Source organism: Meriones unguiculatus, chromosome 3 (genome assembly GCF_030254825.1).
Source record: "Meriones unguiculatus strain TT.TT164.6M chromosome 3, Bangor_MerUng_6.1, whole genome shotgun sequence".
Taxonomy (NCBI): domain Eukaryota; kingdom Metazoa; phylum Chordata; class Mammalia; order Rodentia; family Muridae; genus Meriones; species Meriones unguiculatus.
The window spans coordinates 178,569,890-178,595,585 of NC_083351.1; the positions used below are offsets into that span (position 1 = coordinate 178,569,890).

The following is a 25,696-nucleotide window of genomic DNA, read 5'->3' on the forward strand; positions in this document are numbered from 1 at the left end:
GACAGCATGACTCCCAGCACTTGGAGAGGTAGAGATCTCTGTAAGTTCCAGGCCAGCCTGGTCTACAAAGCAAATCCAGGACAGCCAAGGCTACACAGAGAAACCTTGTCTCAAAAAAAGAACAAAAAACCCAAAGAAACAAATTTCACTGTAGTCATTTCAAAAGCTTGAATCATAGACACACCTATTTAATATTCAATATTAACTTTTACTTTTGCAAGATTTGCACATAGCGGGTTTCTGTTTGGTTTGGTTTTTGTTTCAGTTTATTTAAGGTATAACTTCTCTCAGGCTAGCCTGGGGTTCACTATGTAGCCCTGGCTGAATTTGAACTTGTGGCAATCCTACTGCCTCAGCTTCTCCAGTACTGGGAGTACAGTGTGAAACACCATGCCTGGCTTATACTAGTTTTATTTTATGTAGTGATGATTGTGTGTATGTTTGTGGAAGCGCTGCCACAGCACACCTGTAAAGGTCAAAGGACAATTCTGCAGAGTTGGTGTCTTCTTCCACCTTTACAAGGGTCCTGGGGATTAAGCTCAGGTTACCAGTATTGCTTAGCAAATGCCTTTACCTCCTCATCCATCTCAGCTGACCGTTATAGTAGCTGTCAAATGGACTACATATTAGGACTGAGTTCACAGCTGCATAGCAGACCATAAGTGAGTAAGTGAACAGGCCACTCATTTTAAGTTCTAGAGTCGTCAAAAACAAACAAACAAACAAACAAAAAAAAAAAAAAAACAGAACTTGTTTAAAAATATGAAAATGTGGCAGGCCACGGCACACCTTTATCAAGGTGCGCACCTTAAATCCCAGCACTGGGAAAGCGGAGGCGGGCGGCCCTCTGAGTTCCTGAACAGCCAAGGTTGCACAGAGAAAACCTGTCTCAAACAAACAAACAAATAAAACTTGTGATCTAATCAATTTACGAGAAGGGACACAGGAATCAAAAAGCCAGAAGACCAAGACCATTACGGTTTGGATAGGAAGCATCCCCACAGCATTCTGAAGTATGGTCCCTGTAGGTAACATTATTTGGAAAACTTCAGGAGGCGGGGCAGAATTCTAGGTGGGGGTGAGGTCCTAGGCCTCTATCTGGCCCTATCCCTTCCTGTATCTCTCTTCTCTTCTTTAGGAGGCGAGGCAGAGTTCTAGGTGGGGAGTGAGGTCCTAGGCCTCTATCTGGCCCTATCCCTTCTTGTATCTTTCTCTTCCTCCTGACCACCACAAAGTGTTCAGTTTTGTTCCATCATACCTTTTATATCTCACCAAGGCCCAGAATAACGCAGCTGTTGGCCATGGATGGAGACCTCTGAAAACTGAGCTAAAACTTTTCTCTTTCTGAATTGCTTAGTTCAGGTATTTGTCAGCGATGAGCTGGCTGATACAGACTACAGCGCTATGTAACTGGCCAGCTCTGTAAGGAGCCCATTTCCTCATCAATGCAATGAGCAAATGGGGCTAGAACCATGAAAATTAATGTCATTATTTAAAAACTGATTCCAGATAACTCAGGGATAAGATCTTTACCTTATCCTTATCACTCTGTAGCCCTGTTCCATATCTGAACAGGAAATACCAGGGAGAAAACATTGATAACAAAGGTAATATCCAGTTGGTGTCAATGAGATTTGAATCTCATCTCTCTTTGCACCCATTTATCTACACAGATGGGTTTTAAGCCATGCGTATGGCTTTTCTAAAAGGGAGACAGAGAAGCACGAGGAAGGACAGAACAGCGCTGAATCCAGTCATCAAGTACCAGCTACGGCTGTCAGCTATCAAGAGCCTCTGTGCACTGACCTGTTTAGCGTCCTCCCATGTCTAGTAAGTCTTTCGGATCTTTGTGCATGTGTGCATGATTAGCTGTGAGGGGAGAGGACACTTTGGGGACAGTTCTAACGGCTCCTCGTGTGGGGCAGGGTCTCTGATTTCCTCTGCTCCACATACACCAAGCTAGCTGGAGGTCCAGACTCCTAACAGTTATGTCTCCACCTCCACCTCACTAGAGGAATGCTGGGGTCACCCCACACGTGTGGCAGGGCCCAGGGTCTGAGGTCAGGTTGTCAGGCTTGTTCAGTTAGTGTTTTTACCCACTAAGCCCTCTCCCCAGCCCTGAACCTTAAACAACTTAGGCTAACATGGAACGCGTTTCGCTGTGACTTTACGCGTTATACTTCAGTCCACTTTGTCCCCGTCTTCCTCTCTCCTACAGCCCCTCCTACCCTCTGCCTCAAGTGTGCCCCCCCATTAACTCCCCTTCTGTTTTCCCATTGCATGTACTCCCCTGTGTCCTATTTTTTCATCATCTCTTCGTCCCCTTTCCCACTCTCCTTTCTGGTTTCACGGCTATAAACTCGTATGCAAATACACATACACTGTTGGTACCCACACATTATGGTGAAGTGTTCAAAATTCACTGTTGGGAGTCCCCTCAGAAAGTCAAAACTTTCCATGCAGTCCCTGCCCCCACCCAGAAACTAAGACTTCACAACTGAGTGACCCTGACTGAGGTATGATTACATTCTTTCCAGGTTGTTTGTTTGTTTGTTTGTTTGTTTCCCAGACAGGGTTTTTCTGTGTATCCCTGGCTGTCCTGGAACTCCTTCTATAGACCAGGCTGGCCTCTGGTTGCCAAGGGCTGAAACTACAGGCATGAAGATCTCTGTGAGTTCAAGACCAGCCTGGTCTACAGAGTTCCAGGGCAGCCATAGCTACACAGAGAAAACCAAAACAAACACACAAAAAGTTAAGATAAATTTGGTTGTATCGAGGACTTTTGTTTCTTACCTAGCAGAAATAAAGCAGAAAATTAATATGCAAAGTACTAGAGAAAACGGTTCCGGGGACACAGAAGCAAATCAAAGAAGGGTGGTAGAGGGCGGTCAGGAGAATGATTATCCTGCCCTGTAAGCCAGAACTCAGGCAAGCACTGGTGGCAAGCTCCAGCTCATTTGTCATTTGAAGTGTTGTTTTCAATAAACATCAAAGCTTCATATCCCTTTCTTAGAGTAAATCATGCTTGGGGATCTTCGTCCCTTTGGTCAGTTTGCCTGGACGATCTGGCGAAGCTGAGTGAGGACAGCTCCAGACCACGGCGGCATATTAACTGGTCACTTAGAACAAATCACTTGTTCGTGTTACGACAGTGAAGTGTAAGCCTACTCCCTACTCGTGCACTTTCGGTATGAAGGATCTTAATGGAAACTCCCACCTGTTTTACTGGGTAGGGACCAAACAGTAAATCAGGCATCTTTAGTCTCTCTGGGGGCCACCTTATTCTAAAGATGAATGACTCAGCCACTGCCATAGAATTCCTGTGGCTGTAAAAACTCTCAGCCCAAGATCACTTTATTATCCTATTGAGGGGGATAATTAAATGATACTCTAAGTGATACATTATAGATTATAGTTTGTTACAGACCAGAGTTGTGAAAGAAAGGGCAATAAAGTTTTGATAGCTATAGACAAAATCTCTGACCATAACAGAAAAAACTGATAAATTTGATTACATTAAGAATTTATACCTGGGCTGGAGAGATGGCTCAGTGGTTAAGAGCACTAGCTGCTCTTCCAGAGGACCGGGTTCAATTCCCAGCACCCACATAGCAGCTCACAACTGTCTGTAACTCCTGATCCAGGGGCTCTGACACCCTCATACAAACACATGTAGAGGCAAAACACCGATGTACATAAAGTAAGAGATAAACAAAAAATTAAAAAAAAAAAAAAGAATTTATGCCTGGGCTGGAGATGGCTTAGAAGAGCACTGTCTGCTCTTCCAGAGGTCATGAATTCAATTCCCAGCACCCACATGGTGGCTCACAACCATCTATAATGAGATCTGGTGCCCTCTTCTGATGTGCAGGCCTGCATGCAGGCAGAACACTGTATACATAATAAATAAATAATATATATATATATTTTAAAAAATTATGCCTATGAGGCCTGGTCGCCCACACCTTTAATTCCAGCACTCAGAGTCAGAAGGATCTCTGTGAGTTCAAGGCCAGCCTGGTCTACGGTGAGTTCTAGGACAGCCAGGGCTACACAGAGAGAAACCCTGTCTTAAAAAACAAAACAACAATAACAAAATATTATGTTGGGCCATAGTGGCACACATCTTTGATTCCTGCACTCAGGAGGCAGAGACAGGCAGTGAGTTCAAGGCCAGCCTGATCTATAGATTGAGTTCCAGGACAGCCAGGGGTACACACAAAAACCCTGCCTCAAAAAAAAAAAAAAAAAAAAATTTTAAATGCCAGGCAGGCAATGGTGGCACACACCTTTAGTCCTAGCACTTGGGAGGCTGAAGTAGTGGATCTCTGAACAAGTTCCAGCACAGCCAGGGTCACACACTTGTACATACATATACATACACACACACACACACACACCACACAAACTGTCTCTATGGGGCCTGGGGCCATGGCTAAGTGGACAAGCCTGAGAACCTGGGTTTGAATACCTGGCACCCCCCTGAAAAGCCAGGCCTGGGGACAAAAGAGGGTTAGGGTTCTTAGGACTCTACAAGCTGTGTGCAGCCAGCCTACCGACACTGGCCAGCTTCCCGGTCGGTGAGAGATGGGAAGAACAGATGAAGATAAGCATGTGTTCTGGCCTCTGTGCAGAGGCAGGCAGAGGCACCTACACACTCATGTGCTCATACCACACCCACATCACACAACAAACAGCCACAAACTCCCAGGAATTCACGGCTGCCAACTGTTTCCAGAAACGCTATAAGATACTGTGATCCAATGAGATGCTAAGCACCTAAGCTTTATGCCTGTTCTGTGCAAATCGCTGTTAAAAAAAAAGGAGCAGGAGTAGGAGGAGCGCAAGAGGGAGTGTGAGAAGGGACGCAGGGGTGGCCACAGGAGAAGGAAATGAATGAAAGATAATGACACATAAGTATGGAAATGACATAAGGAAACCTGTTACTTTGTCTAACTGTAATATTATTTAAATATATATATATATATATATATATTTTTTTTTTTTTTTTTTTTTTTTTTTTTTTGTGGGGCTGGAGAGACAGCTCAGCTCTTAGGAGCCCTGGCTGCTCTTCCAAAACACCCAGGTTCAACTTCAGCACCCACATGGCAGCTCAAAACTGTCTGCAACTCCATTTCCAGGCGGTCCGGCACCCTCACACAGACACAGCAGTGCACATAAACAATAGAATTTAAAAATTTAAGTGTGTGGCTCAGAAGCACCTGTAACTCAAGCTCCAGGAGAACTGACACTTCCGGCTCCCACGGGCACCCATGCCCACATGCCATACAAACACACATTACACATAACAGAGCTGCTTAAGATTAAAAATAAGCCAGGTGCAATGGCACACATCTATAATCCCAGCTCTTGGGCAGAGGCAGGTGAGCTCTGTGAGTTCAAGGCCAGTCTTGTCTACAAAGTGAGTCCAGGACAGTCAAGGCTACACAGAGAAACCCTGTCCCAAAAAAACAAAACAAAAACCATAAAAACAAAAAACAAGGTTTGCTATAAAGCAAGAGTTTAATTTTGATAAAACCTTTATTTTTATTTTGTGTACATTGGTGTTTCATCTTTGTGTGTATCTGCACGAGGGTGTCAGAGCCCGTCCTGAGCTGCCATGTGGGTGCTGGGAATTGAATCTGGAGCAGCCAATGCTCTTAACCACTGAGCCATCTAGCCAGCCCTAATTTTGATAAAATCCTACTACCTCACCAATTTTAATTTTTCTAGACCGTGCTTTGTCAACTCCAGGGACTTTTATGTACACACATTTGAAGTCTGTTTTCCTCTTCCACCTTCCCAAGGGGCCCTGGAACCCTGGCCATAGCTTCCCGACACCGCTCTTGTCGGCCCGTCATCGCCCACCACAGACACTGCTATTTTCAGTCACCCTTTCCGGGGCTAGTGGAGTTTTCCACACACCAGGAGCCTCTATAGAATCCCGGTGGACCTCTCGACTTGCTTTTGCAGAAGTGGGAAAGTGGCAACTGCACAGGGGAAGGGGTAAGAGACCCTAAATCTTCCTCACAGACGCACTCAGAGAGAGGACACATGGGCGTTCAAAGACCCCAATAATCCAGTACACGCCTAGTTCCAGCACCTGGGAGACGGCTCCAGGCAGATCTCCTTGAGTTCGAGGATGGCCTGTTTACAAAGTGAGTTCCAGGCCAGGCAAGGCTGCATAGTGAGACCCTGTCTACAACACACAAACTGTCAAAGCGGGGCTGGGAATTCGGATCAACTAGCAAGGTGGCGGGCATGCAGGAAAGCCTAGCTTGGCTCTCTAGTACAATAAAGCATCCTAGCATGGGGCGTCAGCCAGGTGTGGTGGCACTCACCAGTAATCCCGGCACCTGGGAGGTGAGAGGCAGGAGGCTCAGAAGTTCACGGCCATCCTCTGCTACATAACAAGTTTGAGGCCAGCCTGGGCTAAAGACTCCATCTCAAAACAAAGGGTCGGGGTGCAAGCACAGGGAACCATGTAAGTGAGCACCTGAAGATTTTTTTAATGAGGATAAGGACAACTACAAAGCCAGGTGTACCAAAATAGCAACCCAACATCCATCAAAGGAGCAACTCCACCTGAAAGCCAAGAATCAGACCGAAACAAATTAGACTGGTGCTTAACTGATAATAATTAAGGATTATAAATTCACAAGCCTCCCTACCTCAGACTAAGCAGGGTTGTTTCCATCCCTTCTCTGTCCTAGGGAACTAAATTATCTGGAGTCCATTTCATCAATGCTACTTAACAGCTGATGAAATGCTCAAACAATTCCTTCTATTAATAGAAAATCCTTTAGGGGATATACATGTGATCAATGTGAGGAGCATTAGGAGTAAGTGGGACGCAGGGCTGCACTCAACACCCCTGAAATAAGCCACGCACTGTCCTGCTAGTTCTAAGAACTTACACGTGGACGTGTGTGCACAGGCACACCTGTGCCACGGAATGTATGCCGACAGAGGCAGCCTTAGGCGCGGCCCTCGCCTTCTACTTTATTCCAGACAAGGTTTCTTTGTTGTTTCCCTCACACCCCGGGCCTGCCGGCCAGCAGCTCCCAGGAACTGCTCTGTCTCCGCCTTCCCCTAGGAGTGCTGGGACCATACTCCAGTACCTGACCGGAATGTGGGCTCCAGGAAGTCACACTCAAGGCCTTTCCACTTCTGCAGCACCCGCTTTTACCCACTCAGCTACCCCTCCAGCCCAAGACCTGATCTCTTAAAGGAACACAAAGTTGTTCCTTTGAAATTTTCTTTGTTTGTTTGCTTTTGAGACAGTGTCTGTGTAACCCTGGCTGTCCGAAAACTTAGAGGGCAGGGAGGCTGGTGCGAGTTCGCGCTCCCCTTCCTTCTGGCACTTGGTCCAGGCCCTGTGCACGGGACAGTGCTGCCCCAGCTAAATTCTTCTCATTTCACTTAACCCCTCTAGACAATTCCTCAGACGAGCCAGATGCCCGTCTGCTGGGCTATCCATCTATATCCTGTCAGGTTCACGTCAGCACTCACCATCCTGTCAGACTTTCCTACACCTGTTGGACATCTGTGCACGCTCTTTGGAGAAATACCAGTCTAGACCGTATTTTTTTGAGCCAGGGTCTCTTGCTGAGCCCGCAGCCCCCAGGACCTCAGTGTCCACCCCCAGCACGGGGCTGAAGACACACCCTCCTCTGCTGTTAACGTGGGCAATAGGGTCTGAACCCAGGCCATCACCTGAAGAGTAAGAGCTGCACAGGGAGCAGTCTCCCCTTGACCGCCAAGCTTTCTGAGCTCCTTCTCCGCCCTTGTCAGATACGTCCCTGGCAAATGCCTTCTTTCCTTCTCAGGCTGTCACTCCATCCCAGCAGCTGTTTCCTAGGCGCTGCAGAAGCTCTCACGAAATCCCAACTGTCTATTTTCAAAACTTTTGTTTCCCTTATTCTTCTTTCTCTAATGCTATTTACTCTAATTCTGTTGCCTAATTTTATTGAAATAACTTACCAAACTAAACACACTGCAGTCATGAGGATAAATAGAGCAGCAAGTATTAGGAAAGCAGGAAGATTAAAATTCATAACAGGACATTTAATTCAAGATGTTAGACTGAAGATATATGTTTGCTCTTTATGCAGCTTGCCACATCACATCCAAACAAGCAAAAGAAGCAATAAACCACCAACATTAAAGAGAAAGGTGGACATTCACTAGTGTATAAAAGACCTAAGAAAATGGTAGAATTTAAAAGGCAACTGTAACTCTTGATGGATGAAGAGTGAGGCAGAACAAGCCACAGCTGGGAACACTCCATCACACAACCTAAGTGAGCTGGAAGCCAAACTGCTTGTGGGAAGCCAGAACAAATCCAGAGAGCCAACCTAGCCCTTAGGACACCTGCCTGTCAGCCAGCAGGGAAGACGGGAGCTGTGAGCAGCAGGCTAGGGACGGTGGGGAATATCTGAGGAGCTACACCTGGACCTTGCTAATTGGCAGCCTGACAGCTTCCCCACTCAGCATAGGTCAACCAAAAACACAAAACCAAGACCCAGATTCTGGCTGGCCTGGTCATGCATGCCTGTAGCCCCAGCACTCAGCAGGCAGCGACAGGAGTTTCTGGGAAGCTGAGAGTAGCCTGGGCTACACCATGAACACCAGGCCATTCCAGGCAACAGTGTGGAAGCTTGTCTCTAAAAACCAAAATGGAAGAAGAAAAAAACGGGATTTCTGAAGAAAGGAGGAACCTAAGATGGCCAAACCTTCTGTGTAGGTGCAGGATATGTAACGCGAAGTATTCAAATGTTACAGGGGACTAGAACCTTAGAGCAAAGAACAGCCACAACATTCTGGCTCTGGAGAAGCCTCAACCAGCTAACACGTAAGTCACGAGTCTACTGATAAAGAAATTTCTACCACATCAGTTACTCAATCCTTTCTGAAACAGACAACCAGAGATCAATCAGGAAGTACACAAGGAAATCCAGGGGCATGAAAAAAAAGAGCCAAGCAAACACACGGAAAAAACAACTGAAGGGGAGAAAAATAAAGGAAAAGAGAACATTCTTTAAAACTCCTATAGGCTCTGTGAACATACCTAGCAAACCTTAGATGTGGTCCTCAGCAAAGGCAGGGCAAAGGAGCCATGGAGGGAGGGAGGGACATCCATAATCAAAATACTAAAGAGGAAAAGTCACAAAAAAGGAAAAGGGCTGAGATGTAGCTCAGCGGCATGTGAGGCCCTGGGTTCAATCTCTGGCACTCCAACAAACAAAATAAACTTGGAAAAACCTTTTAAAGCAAATTTTAAGTACTTGGAATTTTAGAAGTACTTAGAAAAAGAAGGAAAGTGAACAGATGATCTGGAAATAATTGAGAAACGAGAGGCCTGAGAATGTAGCTCCTCTGGTTGGGCACTCTTAGAATGCATGAAGTGCTGGTCAGACTCCAGCACCACACAGGCAGACACACTTATACACACAGACCCAGACAGCAGAAGTGGAAGCAGGGGGAGGCGAAGCGTAGTGGCAGTGTTGGTGTCTTTAAAACTCAGTTAAAACTCAGTTATCTTATGCACATGTGCTTTTGTCTTGATCCCGGGTGTGGGGCTGGTTCAGACTGTCCATAACAGCAGACTGTGCCTCCGGCGGGCTCTGAGAAGGGCATGATCTTCACCAGCTGCAGACAGTTTAATTCTGAGGAATCTGGGAAGGGAATAAACGCCAGAGCCCGTGGAGAGAAGGGGCACAGGAGAGACAGAAGAATGCTCCTGCTTCCCCCTGCTGCTCCTGCTGCTGTTGCTGCAGTGTGACGAGAAGCGGGAGATCTGTTGAAGACTGGACTTGGCCGAGGGAATGCTAGGACCCTGACCAGCAGGAAGTGGCTAAAGAGAACTCTGCCCCTCTCCTCACTGACCTTTCTCTCCTAGCTGGTGTTAGAGGGAATTGGGGTGGAGAGGGGAGATGGAAATGTAAGAAAGGTGTACGCACACACATAACCAGCATTCCAGAGGCGGAAGCAGGAGGATATGAAAGTCAAGGCCTGGCTGTGGAGACGGCTCAGTGGGTAAAAGCACTGCATGCAAGCCTGACAACATGATCCTTGGAGCCCATGGCATGTGTGTGTGCTCATGTCGTCAGCTGTATGACAAATTCACGGCCAGCCTGGGATCAAGAAGACCCTGTGTGAGTGAGGCTGTTGGTTGTCACCTTGACACCTGAAAAGAGGGAGCCTCAATAAGGAACTGCCTCCATGAACTTAGCTTGTGGGCACACCTATGGAGCATTTTCTTAATCACTGATGGGTTTAAGATGGCAGCCCATTCGGGCAGTGCCATCCCTAGGCAGTGCCTGGACTGCGTAAGCAAAGAGGTCAAGAGTGCTCTCCCGGTTTCTACCCTGAACTCCAGACCTGGCTTCCCTCATGATGAACCTCAGGCTGTATACTAAAATAAACCCTTTCCTCCCTGAGTTATTTTTTTTATAGCTTATGAAAAAGGATGCAAAGATGGCCACAATAAAGTACATGAGACACAAGGAACCAATCCAAGACACATCTGACAAAGCCCTGAAACATGGAAACAGAAGAGTACAACAGACTACTGTAGCTGAGGAAAAAAAGTTCTAAGTCTTCAGACCCAACGGGATGATGAGCACAGTGACATATGCCTTTAGTCCCAGCACTCAGGAGGCAGAAGTAGACAGATCTCTGTGGGTTCAAGGCCAGCCTGACCAACATATACTCCTGACCAGTCAAAGCTACATAACAAGACCCTATGTCAAAAAAAAAAAAAAAAAAAAGACTACCAAAGCTCAGCTAGTGTCCAATACAACTGATACAGAGCCTGTACCAATCCCCAGGGGATTTCAAGACAACTATGAAAAAGAAAAAGATATCACATACAAAGGACCCTTGGCAAAAAAAGGACCTTTAGTAGACAAGGATCCATGTTTTCAAATTTTCAGGAAAAATTACTTCAGGCTCCAATTTCTACACCCAGTCAATAATGGAAACTGGAATATAAGAAATTTAGTTTTATACATGAAAACATTCAGAAGGTTCACTTCGTTCACATCCTTCCTAAAGAACTTATTTCAGGATGTGCCCTAGTTAGTTACAACACAAACCAGGACAGAGGAAAACACAGAGAGTCCAATCCAGGGAAAGGAGGGAATCCAGTAGGAGGGCGTGTTGTACACCCAGAGAATCCTTGGGATCCAGAGATGGATGGTGTATTGGCCCTAATTTTTAAAAAGGATGGTTCAAAACATGAAATACTCCCGAGAGTACAAAAAGGAAAACATTACTTGACAGAGGTGTGTTGTGTCAGGAAAAAAAAAAAAAATCAAGGCAATTTAGAAAACACGTAGTAAAAAAATGTACTGAGTTCATGGGAAGAGGGCAGAAGAGCTGGGCAGTAACTAGCCATAGTACAGCCTGCAGCACAGGGGCAGGAGATTGTTTTTAATGAAAGGAAAGCCAGGCATTCATGAGGCTGAGGCAGTCTGTCACGAGTTTAGGTAGGCAGGTGGGCAGATTACAACAGAAACACATAGACCAGGACAGAGGAAAACCCAGGATCCTGAAACTACATACCTGGGCTGCATGTGTGAGTTCCAGGCTAGTCTGAACTAACAAAGTAATACTGTATTTTTGTTCATTTATTTTTAAAGAGAACCAAAACCAAGTCCCATCCCACCCTCCAAAGGAAACAGACATTACAGCAAGACAGCCAGTATGCGAATTCTGAAGGACTGATGGCATACAAGAGGAGTATCCGGCCGCTGTTGATGTTGGGAGCCCGAGGATCATTACCCTACCCCAGAGAAGAAATGTAACCTCAGCATCCAAACTAGGCCTGCACTGAATACTATTTCTAGAATCACATTTTAGGGAATGCTAAAATTAAAGATGTCTTTCATCTTAGACCAGAATGAACTTTGATTATGTTGGGTCTCAAGATACACACTGCAGGATGTAGGACCATTTACTTTGCCTTTTCAAAACACACACAGAATCAACTGACACTGTTCATCTTTCTCTGGTCTGTCCCTGAAGGTGAGTCATTTTCGTTATGGTTGGAACTCCTCAACTAGCCCAGTTCACTTGGATTTGGGGAGCAGAAAACAGGAAAGAGTCTGCATCTACAGCTGAGCATACCCAGGTAATCATTCAGTAAAAGAAACTCAAGAAGATTCACGCTCTCAAATGTAAAAAGTATTTTATTAGGACAAGTTTTAAACCATTAGTGTTTAACAGAAATGTCAAAAAGGAAGCAAACCTAGGGAATTTGCAAACATCACATTTTCTTCCCAGGGGGTAAATATGTGGTGTTCTCTGGGAAGGGAAAAACCCTAATAATATGCATAACAAGGCAACAGTTAAGGTGTGTTATCTCCATGAGAACGACAAACTTCACTCTAAGGGGCTCAGTTTATGAGGGAGGTTTTATCTCATGGAAAAATTAACCACCTATCCTAATACAACTCCATTTAGTTTTCATATTTATTTTTTCTTTCACAACTTCATACAGATCCATAATGCACTGTGCTCATTTCCCCCACTCTGTTACCCTCTTACCCCTCCCTCCAGTGCCCCTGTTACTTTCCTATCTTTTCAGTGCTGCTTTACCTCACTGCATTAACTCAAGGTGTCTTGGGGTGCTGAGGTGGCTCAATGGTAAATGTGCCAGCTACAAAGCAGTAAGTTTGATTCTCCAAGTCCATAAAGTGGAAGGAGAAAACAACTCTGGCAACAATTTGACCTACGTATTCATGCTATGGCATGTATGTAGCCACACATACACAAATATATCTGAAGAAAAATACAATGTTAAACCAAGTAGCATTGTTCACGTAACCATGGAGCACTAGGCGAAATTCTGAGTTAAAGACTGGTGTCGTGGTTTGAGTTAAAATGGTACTCACAGGCCATTCCAGCTGGGAAATTCCAGAGAACCGTACTGACCAAAGTCTGTCTCTTGCTCAGTATTTAGTATTTAGTAAAGCTTGCTTTAAATTCACCCCCACCCCAATGGTACTCTAGGCTCATAGGGAATGGCAGTGTTAGGAGCTATGGCCTTGTTGAAGCATTGGTGGCCTTTTGGGAGTAGGTGTGTCACTGGGGTGGGCTTTGAATGCTCAAGCCAGGCCCAGTGTCTCTCTCTTCCTGCTGTTAATATCCACTACAAGTGAGTATACACCATGTGTGTCTTTCCAGGTCTGGGTTACCTCACTCAGGTAACCAGTTCCCACCATTTGCCTGCAAATTTCATCATTTCCTTGTTTTTAATTGCTGAGTAGTATTCCATTGTGTAAATGTACCACACTTTCTGTATCCATTCCTCTGCTGAGGGACATCTAGGTTGTTTCCAGGTTCTGGCTATTACGAATAGAGCTGCTACGAACATGGTTGAGCAAATGTCCTCATTGAATGGTGGGGTATCTTTTGGGTATATGCCTAGGAGTGGTATAGCTGGATCTTAAGGAAGCACTATTCCTAATTTTCTGAGGAAGTACCAGATTGATTTCCTAAGTGGTTGTACGAGTTTACATTCCCACCAGCAATGGAGGAGTGTTCCCCTTCCTCCACATGCTCTCCAGCATGTGTTGTCACTTGAGTTTTTTATCTTAGCCCTTCTGATGGGTATGAGGTGAAATCTCAGGGTTGTTTTGATTTGCATTTCCCTGATGACTAAGGACGTTGAGCATTTCTTTAAGTGTTTCTCTGCCATTCGATATTCCTCTGTTGAGAATTCTCTGTTTAGCTTTGTACCCCATTTTTTAATTGGATTACTTGGTTTGTTGGTGTTTAACTTCTTGAGTTCTTCATATATTCTGGATATCAGCCCTCTGTCAGATATAGGGTTGGTAAAGATCCTTTCCCAATCTGTAGGCTGTCGCTTTTTTCTGACGACAATGTCCTTTGCTTTTCAGTTTCACGAGGTTCCATTTATTGATTGTTGATCTTAGAGCCTTTGCTGTTGGTGTTCTGTTCAGGAAGTTGTCTCCTGTGCCAATGAGGTCCAGGCTCTTCCCACTTTTTCTTCTAACAGATTTAGTGTGTCTGGATGAAGAACTTTCAGCTACTGCTCTGGCACCATGTCTGCCTGCACACTGCCATGCTTCCTGACATACAATAAAGGATTAAACCTCTGAACTATAAACCAGGCCCAATTAAACATTTTTCTTTATAAGAGTTGCCATGGTCATGGTGTCTCCTCACAGCAATAGAAACTCTAACCAAGAGGGCCAGTATGGTTAGTATACAAAGCATATTCTGGGACTATCAGGGATAGGGCCACAACCAGCCTCAAAGAAAAAAAGAAAACACAAAATTGAACAAACTCTTTAAGGAAGAGAGGTGTTCATGAAACTAATATGGAAATCAGCTATTATAACAAAAAGATATTTGAAATTTTCTTTATTATATATTTTACCTAACCTCTTCCAGCATCCAAATTCATCATCTGAGGTAGCGCCTAGGATGTATACAATATTCCTGTGTAGACACAGTTGGAAGTTGGAGATACAGCTACCAGACAAGCAAAACAAATGCTATGGGAGTAAAGCAGAGTGAAAGGGGCACTTACGGCTTCTACGACACGGCCGGCCGTGCACTTTCACTTACTGTGTGGACATTCTTTCACATAAAGAACGAATGTATCTCCTCAATTCCATTAAACTCTGTATGATGAGCCAGCTGTAGAGGTGCGTGTGTGTGGTCCCAGCACCAAAAGGCAAGAACAGGAGAATCGTTCAAGCCAGCGTGACATCCATGCAGCAAGACCCTTTCTCAAACAAGCAAATGAACAAATAAAACACCACTGCCCCTCTCCCCAGGAAGACCTCTCCATGTGTCTATAAATGCTAAAGGAGATTCTCTGTGCTCCACAGTTACTGGTCACCTGCTCTTCGCTAGCCATGGGGGACAGGAGAGGAAACTGACACTTCAGCTCTCAAAGAATTCACACCTTTGAGAAAAGAGAGCAAAAGTCATGACAATGTTCCAGTGTCCAATGAGAGACACAGGTGCTGGCCGCCATTTGTTTATAACGTAACACAGACAAAAGAGGCTAACCCTGGAGGTGTTACACAGGGACTGTTCAGAGGTCCCGTCCTCTTTGAGTTGAGACGTAAACGGTAAAGGGGAATAAGCCAGTCAGCAGATGTAAAGGCGCGGGGAGGAAGAACACTGTAGGACGAGGAGGAAACCCCACAACTGGAGAACAGTTAGGGGAGCGCACGTGCCCAGTGTGCACAAGCTCTGGGTGCAGTATTGCAAAGGAAACAGTTAAAGAGGGAGGCCATGAGAGAGTACGCGCATGCTGCTGTGTCTGGGAAAATCAAGTTTCTCAGGACTGCTGGAGCAACGGTGTCTGTGGTGGTAGTGTCAGGAATACGAAGCCATTCTCCACAGAACCAGGACTCCTGAAGGTAAAGGAAGGCCGCTAGAAGGAGGGAAAAAAATCGAGGCCACAGAAGGACAGTTACAAAGGGAGGCCCAGTCAGAGTTGCACTTTGGGAGGACGGCTCCGCACTGGTAGGTTCTAAATGCCTTCTTCAGTACCACCTCTCCCAGTCCCTCCACCACAGAAACAACTTCTGACAACACGCAACAGGAGCCTGGAAAACAATTTTTCAGAGAGCTCTAGAAACAGGCCTAGAGACTTAAGACTTCATCCTTGCGAATCTGACGCAGACGGCCAAATGAGCCACACTGCACCCAGACACACGACCTACAGAACTGAGATCAGGGTACAAATAACTGGACGTTGTTTCCACTGCTAAATCTGTGGTGACTGGCTACAAGGACGCTGGACACAAACAAGTGTGCGAAAGTTACTGACCTCAGATGTGCTTTTTCAAGGGCCTGGGTGTGTAGCTCAGCTGAATGCTAGCTCAGCATGCATGAGACCTACAGTTCAGTCCCTAGTATCATAAACCATATACAGGAATCAACACTTGGGAGGCAGAGGCAGAAGTGTCACAAGTTCAAGGTCATCATCTACTGTACTGCAACTCTACACCCAGCCTGGGCTACGGAGAGCGGTAACTTGAATACATGTCTTCCATAGTCTGTGGCATTTGAACACCTGGAACTCAGCTGCCCTGTCTGGGGAGGCTTGGGGGGTGTGGCCTTGCTGAAGGAAGTGTCGCTGGGAGCGGGTGTGAACGCCCGAGGACCTTTGCTATTTACTGTCTCTGCTGGCGTGTGAGCCTTCAGCTGTCCCCACCACCACAGTGACGGCTCATTTTCCTCTGAAACTCTGAGGTCTTAAAAGTCCTCCAGCTGTGAGTTGCCGTGTTACAGTGTTATCACCGTTACAGAAAGGTAACTAATACAGAGAGACTGTTACAAGGAAAGTGTCTCTCTTGTTTGTCTGTTTTTCAAGACAGGGTTTCAATGTATAGCCTAGCTGTCCTGGAACTTACTCTGTAGGCAAGAAGCCCTTTCAAATATCATTCTGTCCTTAATATAACTCTAGGCTGTTCATACATTTCTAGTTATACCATGTTATTATGAAACCCAGTTTAACTTATTTTTGAAATGTATAAACCTGATGTGGTGGAACACGCCTTTATTCCCAGCTCAGGAGGCAGAGGCAGGTGGATCTGAGGCCAGCCTGGTCTACAGAGCAAGTTCCAAGACAACCAGAACTACACACAGAGAAACCCTGTACTGAAAAATCAAAAAACAAACAAATAAATAATCTAAATAACCTAATAACTGACCCGGTATGCCTATGCACTAACTCATTCAGAAGGTTGTCAATACATTCAAAATCTTCCTTTCAAGAACATCCTCACACATAGCTATTTTGTTGTTTGGAAAGAAAGAGGAATGTGTTTACAATAACCCGTAAACCCACTGAAAAAACATGATACTGAAACAATAAACCAAGAGGAAGCCTTTCCTTAAAAGAGACATACAAATGGTAAGCAAACCCATGAGAAGATGCTCAATATTACAAGTCATTAGGGAAACAAAATCAGAATCACAATGAGTTATCTCCTCACTCCCAGGAGGATGGTCACAACACTCAAAACAGAAACTAACAAGTGCTAAAGAGAGTGTGGAGCAAACTGGAACCCTTGCACATTGCTGGTAGGAATGTGTGTGTGAGGGCAGCGAGGGTAGGGCCACGATAAAGACTAGTATGAAGATTAAGAAACCAGAAAGGCAAACAGCACACATTACATTTTCTCTCACATGTGGATCTAAATTTGGGTATTTAAATATACTTGGGATGTGAATGTAGTTAAGAGGGAGGAGGGCTACAAGGAAGGAGAGGGGGAACTAAAGGGGAAAGAAAGACCAAGTATTGCAATTTTTTTTCTCATTTTCAGGTTATAGAAATACCACACAGAAGAAAAAGAGACAATATGTAAGAGGCAGAAAAGGAAAATAACGAGGAAAGAGGAGACAAAAAAGGGTGATGAAGGCAAGGATATGAACAAAGATGAAAATATAATGAAATCTATTACTCTACAGGCTAACTAAAATATTAATGTTCAATAATGTAAAAAAAAAAAAAAACAGTAAGCTGGTGATGGTGGCACACACCTTTAATCCCAGCACTTGGGAGGCAGGGACAGATAGATCTCTGAGTTCAAGGCCAGCCTGGTTTACAGAGTTCTAGGACAGTAAGGGTTTCACAGAGAAACCCTGTCTTTAGGTGTGGGGAGAAGAAGGCATTAAAAATAAAAGGATGGTTGTTATTTTTGTTTGCTTTGCTTTTCAAGAAAGGAAAGACAGGTAGGAAAGGGGAGATGGGGAAAGCATAAGACAGGAGACAGGAGGGCAAGGGAGAGGAAAGGAGGAAAGAAGTATATCGTAGAAACTGTAGAGGAAAAAAGGAAAGGAGAGAAGAGATAATGGATGGAAAAACACTGCAAGGTTCTATTTACATGAGATATTTTAAGAGAGTCAAATTAATAGAAACAGAAAATAGGATGTGGTTACCAAGGACTAGGGTGGGGTGAGGGAGTACAGCAGATAGGAGTGTTTCAATGGGTGGAGTTTCAGCTTGGCAAGAGGAATAAGTCTTACAGGTCTGATACACTCAAAGTTCATGGCATACACTTAAAAATATTTACGTTGCTGAATGTGGTGGCATACACCTTTGATCCTAGCACCAGAGGCAGAGGCAGGGAGTTCTCTGTAAATCAAGGCCAGCCTAGTCTAATAGTCAGTTTCAAAACAGCCAAAGCTAGTGAGATCTTGTCTCAAAAAAAAAAAAAAAGAGTATTATAAGGGCTGGAAAGATGGCTCAGCAGTTAAGAATACCAAATACCGACTGGCTTTTCAGCGGACCCAGGTTCAATTTCCAGCACCCAACCGCTGGTTAACAACATCTGCAACTCCAGTTCCAGAAGATCTGATGGTCTCTTTTGGCCTCCACTGAGGCACTAGGGACAGAACACGCATACACATAAAAATAAAATAGTTTTCAAGTTGGTAAGTATGGGAAGAGTGCTAGAAAATTCATCATTTCTTTATGGTTCTCAAGAAGCATGGTAATATCAAACAGCTACATCCCACCTCTATTCTTAAATCTTGTTTCATTTTGATTTACTTGTTTTGTTTTTCAAGACAGTGTTTCACCAGGTAGCCGGGTACATATTACAATTCTCGGCTTCCTTCCTCACCTCCTAAATCCTGGAGCTGCAGGCACACACTTGCAGCCATGCACAGCCTCTGACACTTCAGAGAGATTAGTTTCTGCTACTTTTTGGGAATACAGAACCACCTTCTCTAAGACTCAGAGACCATATTACTTTTACCCTGGCATTTGTCAACATTGTTACAGCTACCACTGATACGTCAATAACTCTCCCTGGAACTAAATCCTACAAAATACCCATGTTAAGGCACAAAGAAGCAAACTACTTGAAAAAAAAAATGGCATTAATATAAGACAAAATGTCAGGTATTAGAATTTTAAATGACAGGTGACATGCTTACAATACCAGCACTGGGATGTGACGGAAGGAAGGCCAGGGGCAGCAAACATACACTTCTGTCTCAAAATACAAACAACATAAGAAATGCTGAATAAGTACCAAGAGTGTAATCAGAGCAGGCCATTGTCTGACATGTGGTGTGTACCTGTAGTCCCAGCAGCAGGGTGGCTGGCGAAAGTTCAAGGCCGCCTTGGTACAGACAGGGAACTCCAGACCAGCTAGCCTTACATGGGGAGGCTCTCTCAAAGAATCAACAACAACGACAATCTACCCATTCACTCACCACAGCCCTGACACCAAAAATACAAGAGCAGTTATTTTGGAAAGAGTCAACATTTAAAATTTCTATGGCCAGGTGGTGGTGCACTTAGAGGCAGAGGCAGACAGATCTCTGAGTTCAAGGCTAGCCTGGTCTATAGGAGGAACTGCAGGACAGCTAGGGCACACTGAGAAATTTTGTCTCAGAAAAAAAAAAATTTTTTTTCTGCCTAAAGGGCTTAAAAATCTTCAAAGGAAGAAGTATGAGATTTCAAATTTCATCAGAATTGAGGAATCATATTACAGAGTATGAGCAGAATGACTGGAATGGAGAATATGTATAATCTATACATATTCAATTACCCCAAACTGTCTTAACTTTCATTTTTCCAGGGTTTACTGATAGAAGAAAGCCAACAAATTATGGGGCATCATCTTTACTCAACTGAAGTAGACCTCAGACAAAAATAGAGCCCACTTTGTAGAAAACATACGGCTAAAAACACATGCAGATGCAATGCTGAGCTGCCACAGCCAGCCGGTCCTGAGCACATGTGCTACAGGGTAAATGAAACAAAAACAACCAGGAGAGGTTTATTCAAGCTGCTTGACAGAGCAAGTCTGAGCCAAGGGTCAAGAGCCTACCTCTGTTCAATATGCTACAACGCTTGGCACATCCAGAAAACTCTATTTCCAGGGTAATTTTTCAACAAAACAGTGGCAAAGGATGTTGGCATCCATTAGCCTTCCCTGAGAATGACGGGAAACTGTGCTCAGGTGCTTGCGTACAGCTCACTTCCTTAGAGGTTGTACAGTGGGCTTGCACTGCTGCCCTGGAGGCAAAAACTCACTGCACCAAAAAGCTGGCACTAGTGAAATCTGTGGCAAAGGGGAAAAACCAAGGTCCATGTCCATAGGATCAGCCCAACTGACCGCTTTCCTTTGCACATCCCTCGCCCTTCTTTTCTGTTTTACTGAACTACATTCAGACACTATAGAACTAACGCCACCTTTAACGCATATTGTTATGTAGTATCACCCTTGATGCAAGCATTTATTCTTCCCTCAAACCCACCGGTGGGTAACCACCCCTTTATCACCCAACACTACACAGCCACTAATCTAGCTCAGTCTTTCCGGGGAAATACGACTTTACTCTATGAAACAGCACCTAAGCTCTTTTCTTCACAAGCAGAGCAGTAGAATCTCTTGGCCTCTCAAGAAAGGTAACCATAGTTGTTAGGTACTTACAAGCTCCTGTTATAATAGCTTATAGCAGAAATTATAACATTAATTACAAGATGCTAAGTTTTAGGAGGGGAGGAAAGGGGACTTATCATGGGTGTTTGTTTGCTTGAGACAAGATTTCTCTGTGTAGTCCTGGCTGTCCTGGAACTCACTCTGGAGACCAGGCACTCAGAGATCCGAGTGCCTCTGCCTCCTGAGTGCTGGGATTAAAGGTATGTGTGTTTAATGTGTTTTGTTTTCTTTCTTTTTTTTTTTTAAACACATTTATTCATTTATATATATGAGCGCTTTGTCATCATGCATATCAGAAGAGGGCATCAGATCCCATTATAGATGGTTATGAGCCACCATGTGGTTGCTGGGAATTGAACTCAGGACCTCTGGAAGAGCAGCCTGTGCTCTTAGCCACTGAGCCATCCCTCCAGCCCATGTGTTTTGTTTTCAACTAGCTAAAGATGCTTACTGTTTGAGAAGTAGCAGCAACTACCAGTGACATCTGGATTGATGGGACATTGGCTGAGTGAAGCTCCATCAAATGATTAAGTTTCCTTTCTAAACTATGGGGGAGGAGATTAGAGAGTAGCTCTTATTGCTTACTGCTCTTACTGCTCTTGCAAAGGACGCAGGTTCAGTTCCCAGCGTCCTCACAGTGGTTCACAACTGTTAACTCCAGTTCCAGTGGATTACACCCCTCTTCTATTCTTCACAGACTACAGGCACATATGTGTTGCTCATACACAGGCAGGCAAAACATTCATACACATATAATAAAAAATGAAAGTCTTCATTTTGTTTTGTTTTAGCGTTTTTTGTCTTATTTTTGTTTTGTGGGTTTTTTTTTTTTTTTGCAAGAGTGAATATAAAGTTGGGTGGATAAAGAAGTGGGGAGGAGTTGGGGGAGGGGAAAATATGATAAAAATATATTGTGGAAAAAAAAAGAGAGAAAACTTGCAAGCTCCATGGCCTAAATCGGGACATGAGTGACCTTCGGTTCTGCCCAGCTGAGAAAAACAGTCAAACTGCCAAGGATATAAAACTGGTCTCAGAAACTTCCCAGACCCTTTATCTTCTCTCTCCCCTGAGATAAATCTACCTTGCTGTTTCCCTGCGGTAAAGAAAAGAGGATCTCCTGTAGCTGTTGAATGACTGCAGGCTCAGTGTAACTTAACTTAAAATGGATCTGTACAGAAATGTCACTGAAATCAGGTATGTGGCAGGTGACAGGGCATGCCTACTATCCTAAGACTTGAGAGGCTGAGGCAGAGGTCCACCATTTGTACTATATTCTCTCAAAACATAAAATAACGATTAATTTCCCTGAAGCAAGGCATAGCAGGGCACACTTGTAATCCCTATACTTGGGGGACAGAAGCAAGAGTATCAGGAATTCAATGCCAGGCTGGGCTACTGAGACTTGGTCTCAAAAAACTGTGTGTGTGTGTGTGTGTGTGTGTGTGTGTGTGTGTTCTGACGTAATAAACAGGCTGTTAAGGGCTAAGTTTTAAATTTTCTTTTGCCAAAGATAATGTACAATAAACCCTCTCCATGACAAAGCAAATTTAGTTAATACACTGCTAAATGACATATAAAAAAAGAAGAAAATTGAAGCTACAGAGTTAGTGCAGTCTTGGAGGAAGGAAGGAAGGAAGGAAGGAAGGAAGGAAGGAAGGAAGGAAGGAAGGAAGGAAAGGCTGGAAAGATGGCTGGGAGGTTAAGTGCACTGGCTGCTCTCCCAAAGGTCCTGAGTTCAATTCCCAGCAACCACATGGTGGCTCACAACCATCTATAGTGAGATCTGGTGCCCTCTTCTGGTGTGCAGGTGTACATGCAGACAGAACACTGTACACATAATAAATAGATCTTCTGGAAGGAAGGATGGCGAGGCAGTCTGCCATCTGTTAAGGATCTGCCACCCAAGCAGGAGGAGCTGATCTTGATGCAGCTGCACAGCCTTGTAGCTCCAGAGCTGGGGAAGTGCCGAGTTCTAAGGAGACCCTGTCTCAAAAACCAGGGAGGTGGCTCCTGCGAGGAACACTAAGATGATTCCAAGCAACAGAGCAGGAGGATCGGAAGTACAAGGTCATCCTCAGCCACTCAGCAAGTTCTAAGCCAATCTGCGTACCTGGGAACTTGTCTTTAGAAAGGAAGCTTGAGTTTACCTTAAAAAGATTTTTTTTTTTCTGAAACAGGATCTATAGCCCTGGCTATAGACTGAGCTGTCCTCCAGCTCAAAGATAGATCTGCCTCCCAAGCGCCGGTATTAAAGGCCTACTGGCAAGCTCACCCTCATTTGATCATTAATAATGACGCAAGAAATACTGTTTGTCATTAATGGAAGCATAGCTACTTGTAAAACTAATTGTCTCTGTGTGTGGGTCTGTGTGTGGGTCTGTGTGTGCAGTGTTGGGGACTGAACCCCAAGCTATAGCCTCAACCAAATCAGAAAACCTGTGAACAGTTAACAGCGCCAAGAACTGTTGACACCTGTGGAAAGCATAGAGCCAAAAACTGGTCTAAACCTCTACCAAACCTCAAAGATTAGTAATAGAAAGCTGGGTGGTTTAAGCGCAAAGATTTTAAATATGACAAAATACTTTTCCAATCAAGGGTCCCTAGACGAGGCGGGGTGGCAGGCTGGGTTCTCACACCGGTGTGAAAGGCACCACTCTGTTGCAGACAGTCTTACGGCCTCAGTCCCCTGAGCTGCCAAGTCTTCCTCCCTCCTGCAGGCCACTCGTTTCTGAGTAATGACTTACACATGCAAATTTCAGATAAAAATGTACTTGGGCCGTGCCGGTTTCTTCTCAACTTTTTTTTTTCCATGCATAAGAAGCACCGCCAGCTGACCCCAAATGCCCGTCCTCTGTCGTCAGGCCTTAAAATGTAAGCAGAGTCCTCCAGAAACCGTACCACTGCCGACAGGGCGCGAGGCACCGATCCGCAGGGTCCGCGCTCGAGCGCTCGCGACGTCTCCGAGGTCCCCCTGGTGACCGCACCGCGCACGGAGGCGGCAGCGGGGCTCCACAGCCGCCTGGCAGCGGCACAGAAACCATGCAAAATTAACACGCCGACAGCACACGCGACGTGACTGCGAACCGCGCCCGCACGGCCGGCGGGCTGCGCGCGGAGCCGCACCGCGCTCACCGTCCCCTCCGCAAAGCGAACGCCCGTCGCCCCCGTCGGGCTGGCCCGATCCTCCCTCCCCGGAGCGGGAAGCTTCGGCACGCGGGGAAGCCGGCGTGACAGCCGCTCACGAGCCCCTGAAACCCGGAGGGATGACACCCCACCGTGCCCTACCCCGACGCAGCACGGGAGCGGCGGGGCTGGGCCCTCGGGGGGAGCGCAGGGCGCGCGGAGGGGGCACCGTGGCACGTCCCGCGCCGGAGCTCCGAGGGGCGCGGGGCCCGGGCGGCGCCCGGGGAGCGGGACGCGGGCCGGACCGGGGCTGAGCCGGGCGCGCGGGGGGCGGCCCGCGGGGGGCGGCGGGGCGCGCGCGGGGGCCGCGGGACGGGGCGCGGGGTCCCGCGGGGCGCGCGCGGGGCGGGGCCGCGGCTGGCCTACCTGGAGGTAATGCGGTCTCCTCAGCCAGGCCCCCGCGCACAGACTCCTCGCCATGGCACTCACATCGCCCCGCCGCGCCGCAGTCGGAGGCGGACCCGCGCGCGGCCGCCCGCCGGCCTCCCCGCCCCGGCTCCGCCGACCCGCCCACGGCCCGCCCCCGGCGCGCGCTCCCCGCGGCCGCGCTGCGGCGAGGGCGGCGAGGGCGGCGGGGGCGGTGGGCGCGCGCGGCCCCGCCCCCTCACGTCACGGCGCGCACGGCCCCGCCCACTCCCCGGCGGGTGCGCACAGCCCCGTCCCCACTCGGCGCGCACAGCTCCGCCCACTCCCCGTAAAGGGGAGGCGAGCCCGGCGTCCGCCGACGCAAATCCGCCTGCGCCGCGGTGTTTAAAGGGGAGGCGCGGACGGGGGAGGGGCGCGGGCGCGGCAGGCGAGAGCGGTGCGGGGTTTCGCTGGCCGTGGCCTCCGTCCCGGCTCGAAGCTCCCCACGCGGAGCACGGGCGCCCGCGCGGACTCCGCTGGGAACTGCGCTGGCGCTTGCACGCTTGGAGCTGCTTCCCAAGGACGAACTCGTGGATGCTCTCCGGAGGAAGGAGCGCCCGCGGCCCGGGAACCCGCATCCGCGGGAGGACCGCACTGCCTCCCGCTCGGTTCTCTGCGGCTTTCCGGCCGCTGTGTCGCCACTTTGCGAACCTTCAATTTTCTTTTGCTCACAATGTCGACTTTTTTTTTTTTTTTTATGTTTGAATTGTTTGCAAAACAGTTTCGGAGTTTTGCCACAGAATCCTGATTCAAAGGCTTTAAAAAAAAAAAAAAAGAGCCGAATAAATACACGTCTGAAGTAGGGAGACCTCCTGGGCCATGGCCGAGCAACTCGGTTAAGGCTGGACAGCGCAACGCGTGGGTCCCTCGGTTTGACAGTGAGGGCCAAATGAGGGGAAAAGAGCGAGCCATCCCAGGAGAGCGCAGCTCTTGCTTGGAGGGACTCGATGCAGAGAGATGCAGTTCCTTTTTCATTTTTTCCTCATACGCCATGCTTTCACAAGTGCCCGCTAAGCCTGTGTTTCCAGTGCTTTCAGTTCTTGACAGACTTGTAGCCTGGAGAGTATTTTGTTGCTCGCGGATGAGCACATTGTCCACTGACTTTCATTTTGAATTAAGTGACAAGTAATTTCTAAAATAAAGGTGACTGAGCAGGGCATGGTGACTCATGCCTGAAATCCCAGCATTTGGGGGGTGTAAGCAGGATTCAAGGCCAAAATGGACTACCTGAGACAGACAAGGAGGAGGGGAGGAGCCTACTGGTTATTTGTGCATGTCTGCTGTATGTGTGTGACTCCTGGAGCTGGAGTTACAGTTGGTTGTGAGTGCCCAACTTGGGTGCTGGTGACCGAACTCAGGTCCTCTGGGATAGCAGGAAGCCCTCTTAGGCACGAAGCAAGCTCGCCAGCCCCTCGATAAATATTCTCTTAGCATCCAGACACTGTTCAAATTGTTTTTCTGTATACACGAAAAGACAAAGCAGGCAAAATCCTTACCGTTGTGGAGGTTACATTCTAGAGATGAGAAGACAGGCAACAAAGACACGAACATGGTAAGACCCAGCCGTAGTAGCACGTGTCTGGAATCAACAGCACTTGGAAGGTGTAAGAGTGTCAGGTATTCAAGACCACAACAGCCAGCCTGGGCTAGTT

General features: G+C 46.5%; 1 protein-coding gene across 1 annotated transcript in view; it reads right to left on the reverse strand.

Moving 5' to 3' along the window:
- The window catches only part of Dipk1a (divergent protein kinase domain 1A), a 76,113-nt gene extending 51,952 nt beyond the window's left edge, over positions 1–24,161 (reverse strand). The window contains exon 1 of the mRNA XM_060381102.1: positions 24,006–24,161. Within this exon, the coding sequence (XP_060237085.1) occupies positions 24,006–24,059 (54 nt within the window). The 5' untranslated portion in view covers positions 24,060–24,161. The remainder of the gene's footprint in view (positions 1–24,005) is intronic.
- Positions 24,162–25,696: the final 1,535 nt, after the last annotated feature.